Consider the following 13,927-nt stretch of genomic DNA (forward strand, 5'->3'; position numbering starts at 1 on the left):
ATAGTGCCAAATGGCGTGATCAAGTCAATCGCGAGGGAAAAAAGTAAAAGACCCAAAAGGACCCCCCAAAAAGTTAATTAACCCAGGGTAAATCATTTGAGTCACAGCCAGTAAGTTAGCCAGTAAGTTGGCCAGTTGCGAGGGACCGGCCGGTCGCAGTCCGGAGAAACCATCGGAGACGGTCTGGCTGCGTCCGCGATCGGCCACTAAAAGCCAGGGCCAGATGCCTATTTGGAGGTAGATTGTAGGTAAAGTTATTTCATTCCGGTGACTTTGGTCACTTGGGTAACTTGGATGACTATGATTTGCTCCATTCGCGATGTTCTGTGTAAACAATTGCCACTTCAGTAAAGCTCAAACAACCTGACTGATTTCAATTTGTCCGAAGCATCAGCCATGTTGGATAAGGATCCCCGCTTCCATCATTCGGAGCTCCGGCGATTGAGTTCGGAGACCAATTTGTTGTCCGGCGCCGCTGGGAACTTTTACTTGAGCAATGCCCCTCCCCAGATCGCTGCAGTCTGATTGTTGCTTCGTTTCGGACACATGCTGGACAGACTCCTAGTCTATATTTAGTGGTACGCTGTCTTTCCATTCTCTGATGAATTGGACTCAAGCAAGAATACGAACGCGCCTGCCTCAGTTTGGGGGTCTGGCAATTCTCACGCCACGCTCCTCCCCCCCCCCTCGCCTTCCCTACAGTAGCAACTCGAGATGATTGCAAAGGTAGTCTTGGGAGGCTTGGTCTTCTCCATGCTCGTGCGCTCATGGGTCACTTCATGGCTTCAATTGCCACAGTCGCCATCTGATCAACACTGTTGAACACTCCGCGGCGGCCATCGACAATGGGGATTTTCTTTTGCCCCCGACTCCGCGCGTACTGGAAGAAACCAGACCCGCCAGGAACGGGGCCTGCGTACCCACTGCATCCAGTCACTTCGCCTCCAAATGGAGCTGTGGAAAGTGGTCAGGATAGTGGTACAGCGTGACTCAATCCCTGCCTGTAAACTCATCTGTTAACGATTCGATCGTGATAGCTCAATTCACCTCTAGAAAAGATGCCGTTCGCTTCTCCTCCTCTGGGACCTCCGCCGGCGGCTTGTCGGAAAAATTACGCAAGCGATTCTCGAGAGAACTCAAAGGCCTCCATGGAGCCCCCACGAGGGCCGCGAGGAAATCAGCATCCTCTAGCTTCCGCGATCCGTCGAGATTTGCCAGTAATCGGCTGGACACCGTTTCCCCAGTTGGCTTTGGCAGCAGTTTGATGAGCGAGAGGGGCTATGACAGTGACGCTCAGTTCATCAGCACCCCAAAACAAATTACTCGCACGCCAGATCGCTTGGTCGCGGAGAATTTCGTACACGAGACAACATCGCTGTCCAAGCTTCAATCTCGTGGGGATGAAAGGAACGGTCACCTCACCCCAGGCAGTACATCTGGTGTGTCGAATGGAGACTCAGTGAACGCACCTGGAGTAGACCAGACTATACTGGAAGGAACACGAAACCCTTGGTCTTCCATGGACCAGGCAATCTGGGCCGTCCATCCGACACCAAACCCCCCTTTCTCCCGTGTGGGAAGCAGTGCAAGCCGTCGGGTCCAAGCCGCACAACCTTATCATGCTGGCTTCATGACTCCGAGGTCAGCAGAGTGTGTGCCATGGGATAAGCAGGATGGATACTCTTCACCTTCTCCAGTTGGGACCCCAAAGCTGTCGAACCCCCTACATAGCTCTCCAACTATCCCCGAGGGCAACCATTTTTCGACCTCGGGATGTTATGAGTATCGCTCGAGAACTCCAGGCCACGTCTCCCCGGTGCCAACGCATTACACGACATCTGTAGACTCGCTAGCTGGGCCCTCAACGGGGCTTCCGGTTAGAAAGAGAAGACAACAACCTCCATTGTCTGCCTCCGGCAATGCTTCCGTTCATCTCGAGGACATGGAGATTCATAGGATGCTTGCATCTCGTACAACCTCTCCTCGGGTTCTCTCGACTAAACAATCCTTCGAGGGAAACCCATGGGTTAGTGATGTCAGGCTGCGGAAGCCAACGGAACAGCTCATTGATGATGGCCCAGTGGTGGGCAAAGGCAAGGCGAGGGACGTAAGTGAACCGACATATAGGCCCTTTCCACAACAGACATCTTCCTGCTATTCTCGACCAGACAGCCAGTATTCGGCTGGATCCAGAATATACTTGGGCAAGGCAGAAATAGCGCACAACACAACGCCGGTAGGGAGACAATCCCAAAGAAGCCTTCATCCTACTCGAGACTGCTCACCCCTGCTGCTGGAAGATATGGCCAATGCTGGGTCTGCGAGTTCCAGACTCGTCCATGACAATACGACTAATGCGCTAGCCTCGTACGGCACATTTGTAGAACAGATTCACTCGGACCTTTCAGTCGCTTCCTCAAACATCAGCTTTCCAACTAACACTGACGCAGATCCTGTATCGCCCCGGAAAGTGAGCGTGGGCTGGATGTCTGGTGGACGGCGTCTTGGCTATGGGTACACATTAGTGTCCGCTGCTGAAGAAAACGATAGGCCCTCAAAAGAACAGTCCGGTCCATTTGCGATCAACGGTTCAAGCCAAGACGCGCCACTGGAGACTGATACGCAGACTGAGAAGGCAAACCTTATCGAGGACCAGCCACAACAGCAGGATATAACGTCGCTGTCGAAGAAAGCGGGAACTGGTCTCGATATCTCTTCCATTATTGGCCACATCAATCTTCGCAGTTGGTCCGGCGCAACTAATGAAACTGCAGGCGATGAGTCACTAAAGTCTTCTCTACTGGGGAAATTTTCAAAAAGGAAGAAGGATCATTCCGACCCAGAGCCATCAGCTGGTGCAAAGGACCCTTGGGATTTCTGTGCCTGGGTCGATCCTAACCAATCTCCAAGCGAACAACAGCCCCCACAAGCGAGTCCGTCAGCATCCAGTACGAGCACAGAAGGACGAGGGATGTCTCTGGGAAGATGGTCGACTCTGCGTCGCACCGGAAGTCTATGGGCAAGGGCCGCAGTATGTCTGCGATGGCGCGCGACCTGGAGGCCAAAGCAACTGCCAAGTTGAACGCGTCGGCCGGGCGGTTCCCAGTGATACAAAAGAAAGACGGGCGAGCTATGAAATTCCGGGTCTTGGACCGTAAGCGCCGGGCCCAGACGGACGAGGATGGTGAGCCGATGGTTCCTCTAAAGCAATGGCCCGGCGGAAATCACAAGTCTTCTCTCGAGGAAGATGGACCAAGCAGTCCCAGCGTAGACCCGGTTCGCAAGCAGTTCTCGGAACAGACTGGCTCGACAGTTGTCACTGATGGCTGGGAAAGCAATTATCAGGATTGTGAGGAGATCTTTTCTGTAGGTGAGTGAGTCGATGAGTATGTAACCTGTGTGCTGGGCTTGAGGACTTAGAGGCAATTCTATTGGTAGTAAACGCTTTGTATCAAAGACTCGGTGGGCCTGCTTCAGGGCGGACTAGTCAACACTGACCATGGGAGAGATATGACAGGGTTGGATTGTTGTGTATTGATACCTCAGCTTGTGGCGAGCAAGAATGCATACGTTAGACAAGACGCTGGGGATATTCGTTTTATACATACTAGGTGCGGGGGGAGGGGGCCGATTCAAGGACCTTGTGGACAGAGAGCATGTGATGAGATGACCATCACCAAGTGGAAGTCATTGGAAGTTTATGCACATCTAGTCTGCAATCCTGGAAAGCACCCGCGCAGGGTCTCATATAATCGTACAAAGGTATATATTAAAGCATCAAGACGCCCCCGAAGTCCTTCCCAATCAAAACGCCCTTGCCCGAAACACAAAACTCAAGGCCCTAGGCCTTATTTTCTTTGCCGCTTGTTGCTCTTGTCGCTCGCATTGCTCAAAACACTGGCCGAGCGTTTGTGCGACGCTCCATCCTGTCCCTCCGTCGAACCAGCAGGCACGCCACTCGTCCCTTTCACTTCTGCTGCTGCCTCGCCCTCCGCCTGGGCCGCAGTGGCCGGACCCTTGGGATCGGGGGCCGTGGCGGCCTCGGCGGCAGCATCAGCGGGGATCAGCGGCTGGCCGTCCTCCTCGTCCTGCTGCTCGGACTTGACCTCGGGTTTGCTAGTGGAAGTGGACGTGGTGGAGGTCTTCTCCTGCTGGGATTCCTTGGTCTTGCGCTCGCGCTCCTCCTTGGCGGCCTCGAGCACGCGGATCTCGCTCTCCACCTTCTCGGCGACCTTGCGCGCGTCGAGCAGCAGGTTGACCGAGTGGATGAGCTTCTCGAACTCCTTGCACACGCGCTCCGTGGGCATGACGAGGCGGAGCGGCACGGCGAGCTCGGCCAGCGCGGCCGCCAGCTTTTGCGTCTGCACGTTGGATTTGGCCTGCGTGAGCTTCTGGGCGCGATCGCTCCGGAACTGCACGCCGGGGGCCAGCCGCTCGTGGTGCTGCACGCCGTACTTGGCCTCCTCGGCCGGGGTGAGCGTCTTGACGGTCTTTTCGGCTTCCTTGGTCGCGGCCGCCGCGGCAGCGGCGGCAGCGGCGGCGGCGGCCTTCTTGTTGATCGGGGCGGCAGCGGCGGTGGCAGCGGTGGCGGGCGTGGAGGCATTGGGGGTATCGGCGCGGCTGTCCCGGGCACTGCCGGGGGCGTTGGAGGCGGGAGTCTGCCCGGCCGGACTGGGAGCGGCGCCGGCGCTTTCGGGGCCCAGGATCGAGCGACGCTTCTTGCTCTTGTCGGCTTGTAGGAGGGTCTGGAGGAGTTGCGAGAGACCCTGACTGGACTGGTACATGGTGGTGTTGCCGACGCTGATGGGGACCTCGAGGCGGGAGTAGAGCTCCCGGCGCTCAGTGATGAACTCCTGCTCGTTGGCGGTGATGCGTTTGAGCTCTTCCAGGAGGATACTCTCCTCGCGGACTTCGTCGGCGGTGCGGTTGAGCTGCAGGGCCGCGAGCTCCTTGCGGGAGCGCTCGCGCTCCGGGTCGAATTTCATCATCTTCTCGTGCAGTTCGAATTCGGCCTCGGACATCTCGGACGGGGGCTGCTCGAGGGCGAGCATGGATGCGGCGATGAAGTAGTAGCGAGCTTTCATCTGTTCCATTGTCCGATATCGTTTGGCCGGGACGAGGGCCGTTGTGTTCGTCTCCGCGTCGACGGGATGCGGTTGGTAATCGTAGCGGTCGGCGATCACCACCCAGCGAAGATCGTACTCCTCGACCAAGTCCATCAGATAGTCGGTCTCCTGGCGAGTCCAGTCGTCATTCTTCAGATGGCGGTTGTACTCCTCATCGGTGTAGCGGTTCGGCACGCGCGCTTTGATATTGTATTTGGCGAACATGTAATCCTTCTCCACCGTCTCGGATGCGTTCTTGCCGTCCGTCTTCTCGTCCACTTCCATCTCAGATCCCTCTAGAGCGGGTTTCGCGGGCTCGTTCTGTCGTTGCCAATGGCGCAGCACGAGACCGTCCGATCGCGCGCCGTTTTCGAATGGCACCATCCGCCTGAGTGTCAAGTCATGTTAGCGACTCGCTAGCAAATGATGAGGAAGTGGTCCTACCAAGGGCGGACACGCATCTTGCTCATCCATTTGGGACGGCCCTTGTAGCGGTTCTCGTTGATTGCGATCGGAGGTGCCCGCTCGCCTAGTAAGGCGAAGAGCTCACGAGTGATACCCTCTAGACTCGAGATAATTAAGTTAGAGATTCCTTGGTGTGAAGTTCAAGCATGGCAGCCTACCTGGTCTCTTCTCGGTCACTTTCTGCTTCTTCAGCGGACGTGGCTGGCCCTCCGCGGGCAAATCCAGCATGTCGCGAACATCGGCGGCAGCCATGACGGGCGGGACCCCGGGGCGATCGGGAGAGGGTGAGGGATCGACTCAAGCGTAGAGAGTTTGTTCAAGATTCAAGTCGAGCAATAAATGCGATAGAGGGTGATGACAGCTATTAGGGGAACGGCTGAGTTAATGAAAGAGGGGGGGGGAGGGTGGGCGGAGGGAGGAATTGAAGAGAGAATGAATTCGCGCCAAGACCGACTCGGGCCAGTTCTTGTCTTGTTGGTTTCAACTGCTGCTGCTGCTGCCACCATCCTAATCTGTCCTTCTCTACTTGCTCTGCCAGTCGACCTCCCCTCCTCCACTTACCCATTTCTTTTTGTTTCCTCCCCCTCTTCATTTCCTCGGATTCTTAGGTCAATTTTCTCCTGAATCTGGATCGCATCATGGCTCCGTCTCGATCATCGGCCTCATGGCTCTCCTCTGCGCTGGCCGTATGTGCCATCCTGTGCCTGTCGGTGCCCGCCAATGCCCTCTACTTCTTCATGGACGGGCGCCAAACCAAGTGCTTCTATGAGGAGCTTCCCAAGGACACCCTCGTTGTCGGTCAGTAATTTCCCCGACAAGATCATCAATTCACACCCAAGCTAATTCAAAGCAACAACAGGCACCTACTCCACGGCCGTCATCAACGAACAATCGAACACGTATATCGTCGACCCCAACCTGAAGATGCTCATCACCGTGGACGAGATCTTCGACAACGACCACCGCGTCGTCTCCAAGCGCGACGGCCACTCGGGCCGCTGGACCTTCTCCGCCGCCGACGCCGGCCTGCACAAGATCTGCCTCACCCCCGAGACCAATGCCGCCACGGGCGGCTGGCTGTCCGGCGCCCAGGCCGGCGCCGTCCAGGTCACCCTCGACATGGCCATCGGCGAGACCAGCAAGATCGAGTCGGAGGACAAGGACAAGATGCAGGACATTGTGCAGAAGGTCAAGGACCTGAACGGTCGCTTGCAGGATATCCGGAGAGAGCAGGTGTTCCAGCGGGTATGTCTTCAATCCCCGCGCGCTCAAGCTTCGTTTTGTGCTTCTCAACTATGACGCGACTCTCTTCCCCTTCCCTCTCTCTCTTTGCACCTTGAGGGAAAGGCCCTCGTCGCGCCCCTCTACGATATCCCACGAGTCAATGAACGAGCTTGCTAAACCAAAAAAATAACAGGAACGTGAGGCCGAATTCCGCGACCAGTCCGAGGCTACCAATTCCCGCGTCGTCCGGTGGACCCTGATCCAGCTGTTCGTTCTCTCGGCCGCTTGTGCCTGGCAACTCTCGCATCTCCGCTCTTTCTTCATCAAGCAGAAGCTCACATAAATGCCCATGTCGATCGGACGAAAGGGGGGTTCTTTTCTTTCGAGCTATGATTTTGTTTCTTCTCCTTGGTTCTGTGCGACAAAGAAAGAAGATCGAGGGGGGGAGAGAGAAATTACCAAATCAGGCCCGGTAGCTTTATATGATCGGTGTTTTCTTTTCAGCGAGGTAATAAACTTTTCTAAGTCATTCGTATTTCCAAATGTTTGTTTGTTTGTGTCTTACGGGGACATGACATGATCTATATTATCTTCTTCACACTTGGGCTGTGCTGCTATGTTCAAAGGTATCTAGTCAAGGAACGTAAGGTGATCATAGCGTTCTCATGGTGTTCGGTTGGTTAGTCGAGTTCTTGATGTGGAGTAGCCTTCGTCTGCATGGGCTGCTCGGAGTATCCCAAGCGAGCCGGCAGGATATATATACCGTGTACGGAGATCCATGAGATCCCCAACAAAACCGTGCAAAACACGACTTACCCCGCCCACTCAGCACACAACAGTAAGAATGGACTATTTACCACCGCCTATTTACCATCAAAACTATCAATGCAGTAGCATTGAATTCAACCCATGTCAATAAGAATCATCATCGAATTGGATTTGTTATATTCCAAGTCCATCGAGCTCTCGTTTATTTAGCTCTCCGTTTTTATACCCCTGGTCATAGATCATTAAGGGTGCACTAGGTCGCTCATTCAAACATCAGCAACGGAAAAATTATCTATAGAAACACCACGTGGAGAAAAAGGAGTCCACGAAAGAAGACAATACTAGTCTGGCCCGAGTGGGCGGTAGCAAAAGAGTCGAAAGGAAGGTCAACGATGAGGTATCAAGCGAGAAACAGAAAAGAACAAGAGTTCCAAGAACAAAACAGAAAATGGACGAGTTCATGCATTCATCGAATCATCGTGCGGCCGTGAGGTATTGTTGCTGCAAAAGCCCAGGATCAGCCGTTCCAAGTCCGAGAGCTTGTACGGCTTGGTCATGTAACCCTTCATGCCAACCTTCGTGGCACGGTTTAGAGCCTCGTCTGTGACATCGGCACTGACAGCCAGGACTGTGGGAGGTTGTGTGTCGGTAAGGTGCTGGTTAGTCGGAGTATCGGAGGGAAGCTTGCTCCGGTGTTCTTCAACCATCCGGAGAATCTTGGACGTGGCTTCGTAGCCATCCATCTCTGGCATCCAGAGATCCATAAGTACCACGTCCACTAGTTTTCGTGTCTTGGTTTGACTGGGTGGTTTGGGAACCGAGAAGCCGTCAGACTCATTCACTAGCTTCGAATCCTGAATCGGGCTTTGTTGGCCGGGACGCCGTGCCTCAAGAACATCTTGCATGATGCGGACGGCTTCCTTGCCGTTACAGGCCTCATATATGTCTTTGTAGCCAAGTCGCTTCAACATGTGCACTAAGACTCGCCGATTGATCTTGTTATCCTCTGCCACCAGAAACGTTAAAGGATGCTTCTCCCCGAGACGGCTGTCGTGAGTATCACCGTTGATGTGGCGCTGTGGTGGTGTGCTCCTGGGAGGCGGGGGCGCAGGCGTCGTAGCCAGCGACGGTGGCTCATCAGTCAGAAACGGAGATGGCTGCTGGACCTGTGAACCAGGAGTTTGCGGGGTAGGCAACAATGAGGAAAAGTCTGGCGTGATATTATTTGCATTGCTCAGCCGCATCGTCTCAGTGAGCTGAGGAGGTGTAAGCAGTTTTGGAGGCAGCAAAGGTCGGTCCGCTGAAGGCTCAGGCTGATTGGCGGGGATTCTAATCTCAAACTCCGAGCCACGATCAGGCCCCGACGTCGAGGAGCGGACACAAATGAGATCACCACCCATTTTTCTAGACAATCCCTTGGCTACAAGGAGACCCAAGCCAAGCCCATCTTTGCTGCGGGTGGTGGATGTGTCTTCACGGGCAAATGGCCTGAAAAGTTTAGGTAAAAAATCATCCGGAATCCCTGGCCCGGTGTCCTTGATGTTGATCAAGACATCGTTCGCCTTGCGGCCAACCGTGGCAGTCACTGTGATCATACCGCTGTTGGTGAACTTAACAGCATTGAGAAACACACAAGATATCAACTTGGCCAGATCTCGGTCATCTACGAAGAGAGTCTCTGGAAGGGCCGGATCGACAGACCAGTCGATTGTCTTCGAAAAGACCTCACCATTGGATGACCGCGAGCGGACTTCAATCCGCTCTCCTCGCTCTGTCGCGTTACTCACAGCGAAGTCGGGTCGACCGCCCACATGCAAGGACTCGTTGATGACTAGGCGGAGTAGATCACGGAGTTTCGTCATTCTCAGAGCTGGAACTTGCTGATTGACATTGATGCCTTCAAGTAGCAAGTGCGGTGCCGAACGCCGAACAGCTAGAGACGGACGGGGATCAACCACGTTCGCCATTACTGCTTCAATCTCGTGAGCAGGAGTAGCCTTAAGCAGTTTTTCACTTTCATGAACCGCATTTTTGACCTCTTCGCTGCGAGGCGAAAGGCCTCTGGGAGCGGAGACCCGCGGCGCTTTTGACTTTGGAGGCTGACCAGCATTCCAGTCCGGAGGGTTACTGCGTCGTCGCTTGTACGGATTGACTGTGATGTTGCTCCTTTCCCCGAAAATGGTCGGTCGACCCTCGCTCGCACTAACCGGGCTCTGCGACGGACCACTGAAGAAATCGTCCCTTTCACACTGGGGGGTCTTGGGGACCTGCATGTTCATGTCGTAGGCATGAACAACATTATCCGCCGCCTCGACGGCTCTGCGTGCACTATCTGTACCACCCAAATATTGGAAAATCAGCATGAAATTCACATAGGCGATGGGAATCTGAGACTGACCTTGGACCATTTCAATACTCTCCTTAAGGGTGCGAAAGACAAATCCAGCCTTCGGCGAAGGCTTGTCTTGGATGGCTTCGCGTACCGTAGCATGCATGACGTCCAGCATCCCGACCACGCCCTGCATCGGTGTCCGAAGCTCGTGGGACAAGCTCCTCGCGTAGGGCTTCAGTGGCTGCGATGAGAAGTCTGCAGATCCATGGACAACCCCGATATTCACATCGCCGACAACGCATGTCTTGCCTCCAGAAGAGTCGGTGCTCTCTTGACCGGAGTTCACAGTAACTGTAGGGTCCACGTCGTCGCAAATCCGCTGAACAACCAAGTCTTCAAGAGAATACAAGATCATCTCGAGAAGCGACCACGAAAGGTTACGCTTTTGCAAGCCCGGTTCCGACCACATGAGTCCAAAAAAGGCTAGACACTTTGTTCCTGAGAAAAGCGGTACAGCCAGGTATCCCTCGGCGGCAAATGGAAGCTGATCCCGGTCAAAGGAAATGAAGGATCCTAATTTCTCGGGAATTAAACATGGCTGCTCACGGTCCATGTGCGAGAGAGGGTTCCCGCCAGCGAAGTGCCTGCGTCTGTGCATGCCTGCTGTGCGGTGTCCATCGTTATAATAGAAGGCTGTACCAAACAACATCGTTTTGTAGCCTTCTATCTCATTCACGGATTCATCATCCCGAGCCCTGCGAGCGACGAATACATATTGAGCCTTGCATATAAGACTGATTTGCTCCATTAATTGATGCCAGAATGTTTCTGAATCCAAGGGACGAAGTTCTTGCTTTAGCTTCACCAGCCTATCGATTGCGAAACTCTGGGGTCTACCGATATACCGGCGACCGGACGAATCGGCCTGCGCATCGTCGTCAAGAAAGGTAGTTGCAGGCACATCACCGGGAAGGCACTGAGTCGGGAGCAAGGACATGGTAGGGCCAGATGCGAATGAGGTTGACCATTCGGGGTCCGCTGAGTCGGGCATGGTGTCCCGAGGGGGTTGATCGCCCTGTATGGATGGAATTGTTGATGTGTCCAAAACAGATACCACCGCGAACGAGACTTCGGGTCCTGGCAAATTATAATATAGGAGGGCGCCAGGAAACCGAAGGAGATTGATGAAAGATCAGCGAATTACGACCGGATTCTATGGAAGGGACACAGCGCATGGCGTTCAGTCTGGGGTTGTCCAGAAAATGTTAGCAAGCGGGCGTAACGAGCGAACAGAGGTGCTTTCGACCAGGTGTTCTCCGCGGAGCACATCTCGGGCAATCCCATGCTAAAACCGGTCAAAACATACATCACTTAAGCTGGTCAAGTCGAAGCCCACGCTGAGCGACACCGCGCGGCGGTGGAAGGGAAAATTGGGCGAAGAGCAGGCAGCTGTTGGCAGTAGAAATTTCTGCAACAAGGCTGCTAAGAGGAAATATTTATCGGTTAGATGCCGGGCTATTATTGAGAGCAATCGAGGTTCTTGTTTTTTTATTGTTCTGGAAACGTTGAAGTTTTCCTTGTTTTTTTCTTCCGTGTTTTGACTCTGAAGTTTCTGTAGGGGAATTGGCGGATGTCTCGGTCTAAAGTGCCGAACCAGCGTTGGTGATTCTAACTGCTGTGAGAGATTGGATATTCCAGGGATCTGCTGACGGGATGTTCAATTGATGAAAGCCAAGATCGGTCATTGACACGAACAATCCGCGGTTGAGGTGCAGCGCAGGAAGGGCGAGAGAAGGCCAGCATTCGAGAGATAATGGCACGGGGACAGGGAAACTCGGGGGAAGGGAGTTTAGGGGACAAGAGAGAGGAGGTCCAGAACAGGGTGGGGAAAGCAAATATTATCAGATTGGAAAGAGACACAAAAGACTACTTGTAGGAGTAGTAGCTTAGAAGCAGTTCATGGTGCTAAGCCGGTTAGTACAGTAGCAAACGCAGGGAGATTGAGGAGGAGAGGAGGAGGTTCAAGGTTGGTTGGAGGAGTTGGCATGGCACTGGGAAGAGGGGAAAAGAAAGTGACTGAGAAATCGATGGGGCCAGTTTGGGCCGATCGCCGGGTCTAGACGCGGGGAGGCTGAAACTTCATCCCCTTCTTTTGCTTCTGCTTTTCATCGTTTTCCTATGTCAGTTGATTGATATCTTGATATCTTCACGAGGTTCTTCCCGAACACAATCGACAGATACATGAGAGTACGATCTACCTCTTTCTTGTTTACTGGAAGGTGACCATGGATGAGAAACTATACGATGGACCCAGGAAGACCGTCACTTGATGTCTCCGGGGCATCAATCCATGGACCGACCGACCATCTGCCGCTTGTCCCGGCCCAGACTTGATTGACTCTTTCCTCGACCGGCAACCAAACAACCTGATCGAATCTCTTACCTCTCTCTCTTTTCAGCCACATCGTGCGGCGTATTCCTCCCTCCTGTACTAACGCAGCGCTATAGCTGGCCATCATCTGCAACTCGGAACAACTGGACGAAGCAAAAAACCAAAACTAAAATTGATCTGCCACGAGGAATCATTGACTCTATCTCTGTTCCCTTTGTGGGATATGCATAGATCACGAAGAACACAAAGATCTCAAAACTTGAGTCACCGCGCACCTGACTCTATGATTTCCGAATCAACGAATCATCCGACCTCGTCCGGCACTTTGTTTGTACCTTTCATCTTCACTCAGTCTTTTGTCCCATCGCGCCCCACGCTGCTCGCCGAAGACTGGTAGATCCCCTGATACCCCTCGACCGTTTCCCCCAGTTCCTCGAAGACAATCTGGGCGAGCTTGGCATTTCGGTAAAGAACCACTCCATGGGGGTTCTTCACCTCCAGTAGAGCTCCCATCGCACCCTCATATCCAGCGTCGACCACGCCGGCCGCGATCCCCACGCCAGACCGCCAGAGCGACGATCGGGGAAATACGCTTCCCATGCAATTCCGCGGGACGTGGACGGTTTCGTTGAAATCGACTAAGAAGGCGCCTGGCTGTAGTGTGATCGCGTGGCTGGTGGTGTCGAAGGGCAGGCTAGACGTTCGGGCTGCTTGACGCTTGGTATTGTCGAAGTCAATGGTTGCCGCGGAGGTCCATTTGGAGACCTGGCGTAATGTAAGGTCGACTCCGCACGGTTGTCGTTGCTGGGGAACATGCCGTAAATTACGCACCAACTGGCGGGTGACGACTTCGAGTCCGCTGACAATCATGGTGTAGTTTCGTACTTTGCATGGGTCGGACCAGCTTGAGGAGTGCGGATTGCGAATGCTGGTATGTTGTAGCTAGTTGGAGGGAGGCAAGAAAGAATTAGGTAGTGTAGTGGCTACTCAGGGGGGCTAGGTTGACAAGAGTCTTAGGCAGTCCGCTTCCTCTGAACTATGTGATAGATCTCGCTTTTACACCACTCATGTTCCACCTTTCTCTTCCTCGAAGCATAAACATCAAGCATGGCCTTGTCGATTGATTCCTGTATTTTGCATGCTGAGTCCATCATCGTCCCGTCCTTCAGTCATTAGCCGGCTGAAAGCTCCCCAGGTCATTCTTGATGTTGCAACGATACACCAGACCATGCTCGAAGCACTGGCTATACCTCTACGAATTCATCTATCACGTACCGGTGCAGTTCTCAGGCGCATGTCAGCCGAGATCAGCATACCGCAAGCCAGCTCTCCTCTGTTGATTGAATGATTAGTTGATTGATTGATTATTCATACACGCATATATCAGCTAAAGGCCGAGTAGAGGCAGGTCGCAGTATATCTCAGCAGGCCGGTTATGAATATCTAAATTAATTTCTACTTTTAGACAAATAGCAAGCTCTTAGACTTCTATCACTGTTTTAACTAATTATAAGTTATATAGACTAATTTTTATTGTATAAACATCCTCTCCAACCTTAACTAGACTATAACGTTTATTATCAAAGTATATCAGTATACAGCCTGGACTCGAGTTCCTCTTACTCTTATCTATAGTTAAAG

The 13,927-nt window shown here is 53.3% G+C and overlaps 5 protein-coding genes across 5 annotated transcripts; 2 read left to right on the forward strand and 3 right to left on the reverse strand.

The window, feature by feature from the left end:
* Positions 1 to 845: 845 nt before the first annotated feature.
* ASPACDRAFT_57168 (uncharacterized protein) lies at positions 846 to 3,378 on the forward strand (the record flags this gene model as incomplete). Its single annotated transcript, XM_020203209.1, has 5 exons — positions 846 to 978; positions 1,038 to 2,107; positions 2,173 to 2,236; positions 2,451 to 3,031; positions 3,061 to 3,378. 5 exons carry the CDS (start codon positions 846 to 848, stop codon positions 3,376 to 3,378), a joined length of 2,166 nt encoding a protein of 721 aa, XP_020060127.1.
* A 470-nt stretch (positions 3,379 to 3,848) lies between these two features.
* On the reverse strand, positions 3,849 to 5,822 carry ASPACDRAFT_22757 (SANT/Myb-like DNA-binding domain-containing protein; the record flags this gene model as incomplete). Its single annotated transcript, XM_020199143.1, has 3 exons — positions 3,849 to 5,493; positions 5,550 to 5,667; positions 5,729 to 5,822. The coding sequence occupies 3 exons, from the start codon at positions 5,820 to 5,822 to the stop codon at positions 3,849 to 3,851; spliced, it is 1,857 nt and encodes a 618-aa protein (XP_020060128.1).
* A 303-nt stretch (positions 5,823 to 6,125) lies between these two features.
* On the forward strand, positions 6,126 to 7,562 carry ASPACDRAFT_75321 (emp24/gp25L/p24 family protein). Its single transcript, XM_020204421.1, has 3 exons — positions 6,126 to 6,368; positions 6,430 to 6,815; positions 6,988 to 7,562. Exons 1-3 carry the CDS (start codon positions 6,209 to 6,211, stop codon positions 7,135 to 7,137), a joined length of 696 nt encoding a protein of 231 aa, XP_020060129.1. The 5' UTR covers positions 6,126 to 6,208; the 3' UTR covers positions 7,138 to 7,562.
* Positions 7,563 to 7,793: 231 nt separating this feature from the next.
* Positions 7,794 to 11,139, reverse strand: ASPACDRAFT_75322 (ATP-binding response regulator). Its single transcript, XM_020204422.1, has 2 exons — positions 9,961 to 11,139; positions 7,794 to 9,894 (listed from the first exon to the last, which is right to left on the reverse strand). The coding sequence occupies exons 1-2, from the start codon at positions 10,943 to 10,945 to the stop codon at positions 8,021 to 8,023; spliced, it is 2,859 nt and encodes a 952-aa protein (XP_020060130.1). The 5' UTR covers positions 10,946 to 11,139; the 3' UTR covers positions 7,794 to 8,020.
* Positions 11,140 to 12,193: 1,054 nt separating this feature from the next.
* Positions 12,194 to 13,477, reverse strand: ASPACDRAFT_75323 (putative dUTPase). The gene has a single exon (XM_020204423.1). The coding sequence runs from the start codon at positions 13,154 to 13,156 to the stop codon at positions 12,635 to 12,637; it is 522 nt and encodes a 173-aa protein (XP_020060131.1). The 5' UTR covers positions 13,157 to 13,477; the 3' UTR covers positions 12,194 to 12,634.
* Positions 13,478 to 13,927: the final 450 nt, after the last annotated feature.

This window comes from Aspergillus aculeatus, assembly GCF_001890905.1.
Source record: "Aspergillus aculeatus ATCC 16872 unplaced genomic scaffold ASPACscaffold_2, whole genome shotgun sequence".
In the NCBI taxonomy this organism is placed as follows: domain Eukaryota; kingdom Fungi; phylum Ascomycota; class Eurotiomycetes; order Eurotiales; family Aspergillaceae; genus Aspergillus; species Aspergillus aculeatus.